The sequence below is a fragment of the Pteropus medius genome, unplaced genomic scaffold (assembly GCF_902729225.1).
Source record: "Pteropus medius unplaced genomic scaffold, Ma_sr-lr_union100, whole genome shotgun sequence".
In the NCBI taxonomy this organism is placed as follows: Eukaryota; Metazoa; Chordata; class Mammalia; order Chiroptera; family Pteropodidae; genus Pteropus; species Pteropus medius.
The window spans coordinates 4,303,542-4,314,301 of record NW_024349222.1 but is presented as its reverse complement, the minus strand read 5'-3'; the positions used below and the strand labels follow the sequence as shown (position 1 = coordinate 4,314,301).

Sequence of the window (10,760 nt, the reverse complement as noted above, 5' to 3'; positions counted from 1 at the left end):
ATCTACACATGAAAGAGATTAAATAGAATAATCATTTTGAAACAAAATAGAAATTTATAATATTGGGACTAAAATTTATCTTTAAGAAAGCTTTTTATGTGTAGATATTGAAATGTTTACATGATAACTAGCATTTTAACCTCTATTATTTTTCAGAATTTTTCTCTATCCTTTTGATAATTGACCGTGCATAGGTAATAAGTGGCACATCTCTGGTATTTCTGGATCACTGGTTATATGATAAAAATTATTATTATTTGTAATTAATTTTACTGCTACTACTTTATATATTATACTTATAATGTTACTGTTTCCTTTTCAGGGAAATTAAGTTATTTTGCAGTCCTAAAATATAGTTGATAATTTGTGTAATATCAATTTTAAAGCAGTAGATAAAAGAGAATTTATGCAAAACTTACTAATCTTAAGCTATGATTTTTTAAAATCGAATTGCAGTATAAGCTTCCCTATTCTGAGTTTAGTGAGAGCTGTGTTATTTTATATGATTTACATAGTAAACTTCCATACAAGATTTCATTTGGTCAAAGAATTCTGTAGGTAAAAGTTGTTTGAAAACCAATATTCTAAAATTTATCTTATTTTCTTAAGAGTATGATAAAAAATATAAATGCATCCTCTTATATAGAAGGCTTTAATGATTTTCCGTAATCATCTTTGTGTTTTCTTCTAAGAGAGTAAAGTAAAATGGACATTAAGGAAATAGAAGCATTTGAGGGTTGAGAAAAGAAAGATGTAAAATAAGTCTGCTGATGGGGCCGAATTTTGTACAGGTCAAGTAGAATTTATTTCGTACAAGGACTTTTAGATCCTGAACTATGGTTGAATAAATTTAAGGTACCCTATTTAATTGAAACCAGAACCTGAGTAAAATTAATTGCTGTTTTTTCCCTCAATGTAGTAAGGATTATTGCATACTTTTGTTTTCAGGAAGGAGAAACAAATTAGAAGTGTAGAAGAAGAAATCGAACAGGAGAAACAAGCAGCAGATGGCATTATCAAAAATATGCCTCCTGAAAAACAAGTCAAGTACATAGACATGAAAACCACAAATGAGAAATTGCTGCAGGTAATACTAATTACTACTTTGTGCCAGGCATATAGCAGTCTTGCTACTAAAAATATGAGCAGAATCGACATCCCCTGTGAGCTTGACTAGCCCTACTGATTAGTCTTCATTTTAACAAGGCCCCCAGCTGATTTGTATGGCTTTTAAATTTGAGAAAGACTGATCTAGAAAACTTGATTTTCTTGTACTGCTTGATAATCTAGCTTTTACTATATTACTTTTTCAGTGTTGTACATCCTTCATTTTTGCATGTCATAAAGACACATGAAAACACTTGTTTTTTAGTGAATGAATGGAAACATTAAAAGGCCTCATATATCACAGCCATATGAATATTTACTTTCTGGTAATAAAGACCAAATCTTTTACCTGCTACGTCCTTGATTTGAACAGCAGTTGCCTCCTAATCATGATGGTGACTCAGATTTGCAAGTTAGTGTTCTTTTATGCCCAGATGTTCCTTAACTAGTTGACAGAGAATTAGTCCTCACAGATGCCAATAATGAAAGTAGTTCTAGTTTCTCAAATATTCCTTCATTGGCAGTTTAGTATAACTTACTTTAGACAGGATTTATAAGAAAATGAAACACTGAAGGAAGTGTTACAGAAATGCCAAAATACTATCAAAATATAGTTAATCTTACACAGGGGTTTTTGAATGAGTAATCAGTTCAAGGGTCTTACCTCCTAGGAGTGAGCCATATAAATTGCCTTGATTTTGGCCCTGAAAGAAATCAGGCACATTTTAAGCATTCTTACTTCAATAAAATAAAATTTAAAATGATTAATTTTTAAAAATAAATAGAGCAAAAGATATGAAGACATGGTTAAAAAATCAGAATTAAAAATAACTAAACAATGGCACCATTCATTAATTTTAAGGCTTCCGATATTTAATATGGTGATTACCTGGGAAAAGGTCTGGCTACCCATGACAGACTTGTAAAGTATTTTGAAAGGTGAATCACGGCAGAGGTTTTAGAGAAATTGGCAAAAAAGAGAAATAATGAATGTTAATAAGTTTTAGTAAAATCATAAGATTCATGTTGACGATATGTACAGTTTACTTTATCACATCCATATTTGAAATGTTGAGAAGCAGAGAAACAAGTTTATTCTTAATTTAACTTGTATCTCTATTTGCTTTCTTCCTTTTTTTTTTTTTTTTTTTTTTAGGAATTAGATACACTTCAACAGCAACTAGATTTACTAAATATGAAAAAAGAGAGTCTGGAAGCCGTAAGTATAAAATCAAATAAAGGTTTTTATATTACTCAGTTACAAAAGATAATGCAGCTAAACATTTTTATGGAACTCCTTCAAGTACATATTTATTTAACAGTTTACTTAAAAGAGTATAATATTTTTTGTTCCCATTCAGGACTATAAAAGTCATAGTTTGATAAGAAATTAGATTCAGTTATTAAGTACCTACTGTGTACAAAACAAGTCATTCATTCTGGGGCACACAAAATCTAGTGGTAATTTAAAGACGTGAACAAGAGACTAAAAATGAAGAAGAAAGATCAGTTATCATTAAAGATGTAAAAGCTTGTATTTATTTTCTTATTTATTTAAAACAATTTTAATGCACAAAACAGATCATGTTTATGGTAAAAAAATTTAAGTAAAAAGAAAAAATGTGTCTCTTCCCTCTTTTCAGACAGAACTACTATTACATTTATTGAGTGCTTATTGTGCTTTTTTTCATTTCTTGACATACACCACCAGCATTGTCATTTAATCTTTACAACAATCCAATAATCCTAACTTGATTTTATTATTGTGGAAAACCTCAAGTGGCATTCACACTTGATATGCTGTCTGCAGCTCTTTTTTTTCTCCCCACCTAACATTCTCTCTTAAATATCTATCCACATCAACTCTTAGAGAGCACCCTCATAATTTTAAAATTACTGCTTTGTAATACGTTGTATAACTATAACACATTCTTGTAGGTAAATAGGTTGTTTATAGTTTGGGGGGATTATAAATAATGTAGTGAAAACATTTTATGCAAAGTTATATGAGTATATCTTAATATAAATTTATTGCAATGGGTCAGAAATTATACACTTATAAAATGTTGGGAGATTGCCAAATTGCCGTCCAAAAAGGTTGTTCCATCTTTTACTCTTAGGTCCAACATATAAGAGTGCCTATTTTTGCCTGCACTCATTGACAGCAAGCATTATCCATTTTTTCCATATTTCTTAGTTTAATAGGTAAAAATTACTATCTTGTTTTAATTTTCATTAATGCAAGAAGTTGAGTATCTATGTATTCTTTAGGCAATGTATTTTTTTTTCTGTGAACTACTTTTTCACTTCGGTATACTGTCTATACCTCAAAACTTTGCCTGCTTTTTTTGATTTCCTGTGGATTCAGGTAGATATTGTGACGATAAGATTATTAACAATCGTAGATAGACAAGATTGTTGTCACCTAGTTTGTGAAAGAAATAAACATGGGTATTTTGTTATTCTTTTGGAAATTTGTTATTAAAAAATAGTTTGCTGAGAAATATTAAGATTTTTTAATATTGGATTACCCATATATAGGTATACATAATTTTTATTTTCTTGGATCTCTCTGGTAATAGAAACATGCTTCAAGGAATAAGGACAATTAGTATTAACACAGTCAGCTTGTAGAATTCCTCAATATTGTTTTTTAGAGCATGTAGGAGAGAGTCAGATCTCATTTTGCTTGACAGATTTAGTTTCCACAGGAAAAAGTATAAGCTATAACCTTAGATTTAGTGTTTCTATTGATACCACTCTTCTTTGGCATCAGTTACACATATGCCTAAAATAACAAGAATTTTAAAAAATCGATGGTACTCTCAAACCAAGAAAATGTAAGTCACTCTTCTATTTAACTTTTGCCAGATTCTTTGTATTTTTTTTGACTTATTCTTCCAGAAAACATTCTGTCAAATATTAGTCAACAAATATTTATTGAATATCTATTGCGTGCTCACTACTATGCTAAGTATTAGTTCATAGTGGTGTGAAAAATCAGGTGAAGGGTCATCATGAGCTTGAGTCTTCAGGAACAGTTTTATCAAGATACAATTTGAACAAATCTGTAGGATGGTTAAGTATTAGTTTCCTAGTGCTGCTGGGTGGCTTAAAACAACAGAAAGTTCCTCAGTTCTAGAGGCCAGCAGTGTAAAATCAAGATGTCAGCAGAAATATGCTCCCTCTGAGATTCTGGGTAGAATGCTTCCTTGCTAGCTTCTGGTGGTGGCTATCAGTCTTTGGTGTTCATTACTTGACTTATAGCTGCATCACTCCAATCTCTGCCTGTGTTACCACATGGCATTCTCCTTATGTATCTCTGTCTGTTCTGTATTCTTCTATAAGGAAACCAGTCATACGGGATTAAGGTCTATCCTAATGACCTCATCCTAACTTGATTAAATCTGCCAAAATCCCATTTCCACATTAGGTCACATTCAAAGGGTACTGAAGATTAGGACTTCAGTATATCTTTGGGGAGGACACAACTCAACCCATAACTTTGTGAGAAAGTATATATATGACCTATTCAGGGGAAAATATTTTCCCTTTAGAGATAGTTTTTTGGTCTTTGAATTGGATGTTGTGGTTTACGTTGTACATGCATTGTGACATTTTCTTTATTATCTTCCCATTGGTTAAGGTGTTATCATTGTTCAGGTCTTATATTTAGAAAATAAAATAAACTAAGGCTACCATTTTCTTGTGAATCTTAACTGAAAATAGCTTATGAAAGTGTATAGGGAATTATTTTTATTATTCCAGTTTAGAAATCTGCTTTGTACCATTATTGATTACTATAGATGCTTGATAGCTCTTTTTAAAGATGCTAGTGGTTTAAATTTGTCTTTATTCTTATAAAATAAACCTTTTTGAAAATAGTTTTTGACAAAATAATAGATTTTGTTGTTGTTGTTCTCTTCAGGAAATAGCACACTCCCAGGTAAAACAGGAGGCTGTATTACTACATGAAAAACTTTACGAGTTAGAGTCCCATCGAGATCAAATGATTGCAGAAGACAAAAGTATGGGATCTCCAATGGAAGAGAGGGAGAGATTACTTAAGCAGGTAGGAAAAACAAACATATTTATTTTAATATGTCAGGATTTGGTAAATGTGTTGATTTATTTAAGGCATATAAATTGAGCAGAAAGCCAATAAGTGTATTGTTTAAAGAAAAAACAGTGAAAAGTGAGCTACTTGATTAAGAAAATCTAGGTAAGTAATTTTTCACATAAACTGTTTTTTGACTTAAATCCTAATTTTCATGCTTGTTTTGATTTGTATAAGGAAAACTTGAAACTTTATTGGTCACTAAATAGACAATTTTATTGAAGACCTGTTCCATTATTTGTTTTGGGCTTTGTATTTAGAAAATGAAGTACTCCAAGGCTAATGACATTTTGTGGTTATTACTGTCAGTGCCTCCATGAATGAGTGGAATTAAAATTTTAGTCCTGTAAAATCACAATAAGTCATACGTATTCAGTAGCTTTCTTACTACCTCAAGTCTGGCTTTAATTTAGTACTAAATTATAATTAGCCAGTTATTTGTCTTGAGACACCCTAACTGTAAGGCTCTTAGGAGAACTGCATATGTATTTAGGAACAGCTCCAGTCAGGAGCCTTCAAATGAGACTCCTTCGTGGTCTTAGATAGATCCAAATAGGTTTGGAAGAACCTTAGAGATCAACTCAGGAGCTATTTAAGTGTTAGAATCATTCCAGGAAGGTATTAAAATCTAGAGTCTCTGAAGTTCTTTTGAAAGAGATCATTGGCGGCAGAGGAGGAGTTATCTTGGGATAGGATTGCTAGGTAAAATACATAACTAGTTAAATTTGAATTTCAGATAAGCAAAGAATAATCTTTTAGAATATATATATATATATACACACATATATGTATATATACTCACACATACACATGTATGTAAATATGTAGAGAGAAATGAGTATATTTCAAATATTGCATGACGTATATGTACCCTAAGTTATTTATTATTTATCTGAAATTCAAATGTAACAGGATTGCTAAATCTGTCAGTCCTACCTTGTGTGTTGGGAGTGGGGAGGAGGTGGAGACAGTATCAGAATCCTATAAACTGACCCAGGCCTGAAGGTGTGTTAACCTCATGGTGCCATGTGGATTACTATGGAAATATCAATCACCACCCTTCCTTTGAGGAAGAAGGATAAATTTGTAAATAGTACCTTAATGATGTTTCTTTTAACTTCAGAGGTTGAAATTTAAGAATTAAGTGTCAAGAAAGTGATGAGATTTGACATTTTAGTACAACATACCTTAGAAAGAAATTCTCTTTAAGATAGCCTCACAATGAGTGATTCTTTAAATACTATTTTCTTTTTATGCTTTTCTAGGTTAAAGAAGATAATCAGGAAATAGCCAGCATGGAGAGACAGTAAGTACATTTATACTAGCACATTTTACATCTCTTTCTCATCTTTTAAATTATATTCTAAATATACAAGAGGTGCATCTTGTTACAGTAATTTTTCACTGGTTCACATTGATAATATTGATGCAACTTTCAATCTTACTTTCATTTTTAACTATATATCATACAATTCACATATTTGAATTGTATAATTCATAAGTTTTTATATATTCAGTATATTCAGAGAGTTTTGCAACTATCAACTCAGTCAATTTTAGAATAGTTTAGTCACCCTCATTAGACATCACACCCCTTAACCATCATCCCTCCCATCCCCTCATCCCAGCGTTAGACATCCACTCTTATGTCTCTAGATTGACCTATTCTGGAAATTTCATATTAATGGAATTATATAATATGTGGTCCTGTGTGGCTAGATTGTTTCACTTAGCATAATTTTTTTTAAAGTTCATCTGTTGTAGCATAGATCAATATTTCTTTTTATTGCCAAATAATATTCCATTGTGTGGATATACCATATTTATATATCCGTTCATCCATTGATAGACATTTAGATTGTTTTCATTTTTTGGCTGATAGATCATGCCAGTATGAAATTCATGTACAGGTTTTTGTGTGGATATGTTTCACTTCTCTTGGATATATACATAGGAGTGGAATTTATGGCTCATATAATGGCTCTATATTTAACTTTTTGAGGAACTGCCGAGTTATTTGCCAAAGAAAGTGCATATTTTACATTTCTACCAGAAGTGTATGAGGGTTCCAGTTTCTCCATATCCTCACTGATACTTGTTATTATCTGTCTCTTTGGATTGTAGTTTTCTGAGTTGGTGCGAAGAAGTATCTCATTAGGGTTTTGATTTGCATTTTCCTAATGACTGATGATGTTGAGCTTCTTTACCTGTACTTATCGGCCATGTGTATATCTTCTTCGGAGAAATGTCTGTTCAGATCCTTTGTCCATTTTTTAATTGAGTTATTTATCTTTTTATTATTGAATTGTAAAAGTTCTTCATGTATTCTAGATAACAAATCTCTTAATAGGTAAATGATTTACAAAGTTCTCCCAATCTGTGGTGATCTTTTCACTTTTTTCATGGTGTCCTGTGAAGCATGAAAGTTTGAAATTTTGATGATTTCTAGTTTATATTTTTTCTTTTGTTGCTTGTGTTTTTGATGTCATCTAAGAAACAAGCGCCTAATCCAAAGTCACAGATTTATACCTGTTTTATTCTGAGTTTTATATTGAGTTCTTACATTTAGATCTGTGAACCATTTTGAGTTAACTTTTGTATATGGTATACGAAAGAAGGCTAATTTTATTATTTTGCATGTGCATATCCAGTTGTCCCAGCACCATTTGTTGAAATATTCTTTCAACAAATATTATTTAATATTCTTTTCTCATTTAATTATCTTGCACCTTTGTCAAAAATCAGTTATATAGAGATACAGGGTCTTATTTCTGGACTCACAGTTCTATTCCATTGCTATATATAGCTGTCCTTATTCTACTACCACTGTCTTGATTACTGTAGCTTTGTATTAATTATGACTACCTTTTACTAGAATTTTAGCCCATATAATCTTCTATCAATGGTAAATTTTATCTTATTTTTTAATTTTGACACTAATTTGCCAACTTAGTTCAGTTTATACAAACCTACAAAAAAGGTTGCTAAAGATTTTTCACTTCCTTAATATTGTAAGTCAAGCTCAAAAGAAGTCTGAGGAGGAGTCAGCTTTCGAAGCCAGGCAACCTAACATTCTCAGAATATACTTGCACTCCAAGTGTGAATCATGAAAAAAGATCTAGAAAAGATTTTTTTTCTCTAAATCTGTTGTATTATCCTCAGAATAGGCATGTCATTTCTAGATATTGTTTATGTAGCTTAGAAAATATTTAAGATTTTCTAACATCATCATGAAATGTTTTTACTGAATACCTATATTATCTGTCATAAATTCATTAAGTAATATTTTCAACAGGTTAACAGATATGAAAGAAAAAATAAATCAATTTAATGAAGAAATTAGGCAACTTGACATGGATTTAGAAGAACACCAAGGTAGTATTTCTGATATTTTTATAATGTATATTAACAGTTATATAGCAGTGTTAGTACAGTACCTAATTTGGGCCTTGGGGACTATTTACCTGGGATTTACTGTTTAATTCTTAATGATATCAATAACTTTAACTACTAAAATACTAAACTATTATAATATTAAATATTATAATATTAAATTATTTAAGCCAACTAAAAACTTGAAATAACTTTAAATGATTATATAATAACTTATTTTCTTTGGCAAAGCAGTTTTTTTAAATGACATAAAATGGTTTTATTGTTACAGATTTCTAGGTTATACATCCTCAATGTGATCAATTATTAATTAACTGGGGTAACTGGTAGAATTGGAGGTGGTGAGGATCAATCAAGTCACAAATATCACAAATAATCCAGAAAGAAATAATTTTCTAGGGGCCTAGCAATGAAGTAGCAAGTACTGATTTTTCTGATCCTCTCCCTAGCAGTGAGATTTGAAGAGCCAAGGCCAGAACCAGAACACATGGGGAATCCTGGGGTCTGAACAAGTAGAAATGCTGTGGTGGGATTTGGGAGTATAAGTGATCAGGGGAAGAGGTTGGACATTATAGTTTCCAAATCAGCTTCTCTCTAATAAGAGAGAGAAAGATGGGTTTTTCATGGCACTTTAATCACAGATTAACTGCAAACCAATTAATATGCTCTTGGATTATCAAGAATTGACTATATATATATTGTTATGAATCAGACATGGTGTTGTAAACAGTGTGCATGTATACCTATATTATGGCTAAACAAACATTCCTAGCAGGGAACAAAGGGTGTTCCTAATTTTTTACTTCAATTTTAAGTGCAGTGTATTCCTTTTATTTATACATTTTCTTGACTTATGAATAACAACATTAGCTACCATTGATTGATTACTTACCTGATCTTTGCAAGAACCCTTTGAAGCCTTGTAACCCCTTTTATACTTGTTGAAGCTCAGAGAAGTTATACATATTCCCACAGCTAGTAAGGGTAGAGTATATATTTAAACCAAGTTCTCTTCGACCCTAAAATTTTAATTCTCTTGCCTAATCTTGCTTTTCTGATATAAAGTCCTGAATTTGCAAAATAAAAATATTCTTGTGAAATGCTTAATTTTATTTACATATGGCTACTAATGACTTTAAATAAGGCATTTAAAGGCAGACAAACTTTAAAGTCCAGTTATTAGGTAAGTAAACTTACTTGAGCTTTCATTTTCTCATCTGCAAAATGAATATAATGGTCCTACCTCACTAAGTTTTTGAATATTAAATGGTATACATGGCAAGGTAGTCTCACAATAAATGTTTAAGACTAAGACCCTGTTATTTTCTTTAGTAAATTATTGTATTACTTTTAATTTATGTAGATTTAGTATTCTAGATTTTCTTTATTGATATCGTACATTCTGAGAAATCTGATACCGTTCTTGATTTTATAGGATACAGTTTTAAATAATTTTCCTCTTTCTAAATTTAAATCTCTAGCAGAATTCAACTTATTTTCCAGTAAAAAACTCATTTTGTGGGTAAAAATTTATTATTAATTGCTAATTCTAAGTTAAATATTTGTTTTGAATTTTAGCTTCCATTTTCCTTTTGTTTTATAACCTTCCTTATCCTTTTGGATTAACATAGAAGAATACAATCTATTATGTAATGTAATAGCAAAAAGCATTAATATATAAGTATATATGAAAATGTGTGATATGTAAATATTATGTATATTGTGTAAATATTGTGTGTTTTTATATTTAAAGATCGAGTTCAGGTATCCTTTTATCTAGCATAACCCTAACTTCCCTCCCTAACCTATTTCTGGGCTGGGCTAAGTGTGTGACCTCCTTCATTATCAGAGCACATTGTGCATAAATGTATCACTGTGCATAAATGTATCATGCATTGACCACAGTATGTTAGCACTGTCTACTTAGGTGCTTGTCTTTTGCCTTAAGCTATAAGTCCTTAAGGACAAGGACTGTGTCTTACTCACTTTGGTAACCTCTTCTGTCAACACAATGTGTGGAAAAATAAACATTTAACAAATATTTGTGGAATTAAACAGGGAAAGAATTGTAGAATGAACTCATGGGCTCTAGTCACTTCGTTGGGCTCTCTACCCTTAGTTCTTTGGGTGGATGGATGCACTG

The 10,760-nt window shown here is 31.1% G+C and overlaps 1 protein-coding gene across 2 annotated transcripts in view; it reads left to right on the top strand.

Annotated features, from left to right (window-relative positions):
- Nucleotides 1-10,760, top strand: part of IFT74 (intraflagellar transport 74) — a 76,353-nt gene that overhangs the window by 34,597 nt on the left and 30,996 nt on the right. For both annotated transcript variants that reach the window (XM_039880686.1, XM_039880685.1), the window contains exons 9-13: nt 949-1,087; nt 2,264-2,326; nt 5,036-5,179; nt 6,490-6,530; nt 8,520-8,599. In XM_039880686.1, coding sequence (XP_039736620.1) covers nt 949-1,087; nt 2,264-2,326; nt 5,036-5,179; nt 6,490-6,530; nt 8,520-8,599 — 467 coding nt within the window. The remainder of the gene's footprint in view (nt 1-948; nt 1,088-2,263; nt 2,327-5,035; nt 5,180-6,489; nt 6,531-8,519; nt 8,600-10,760) is intronic.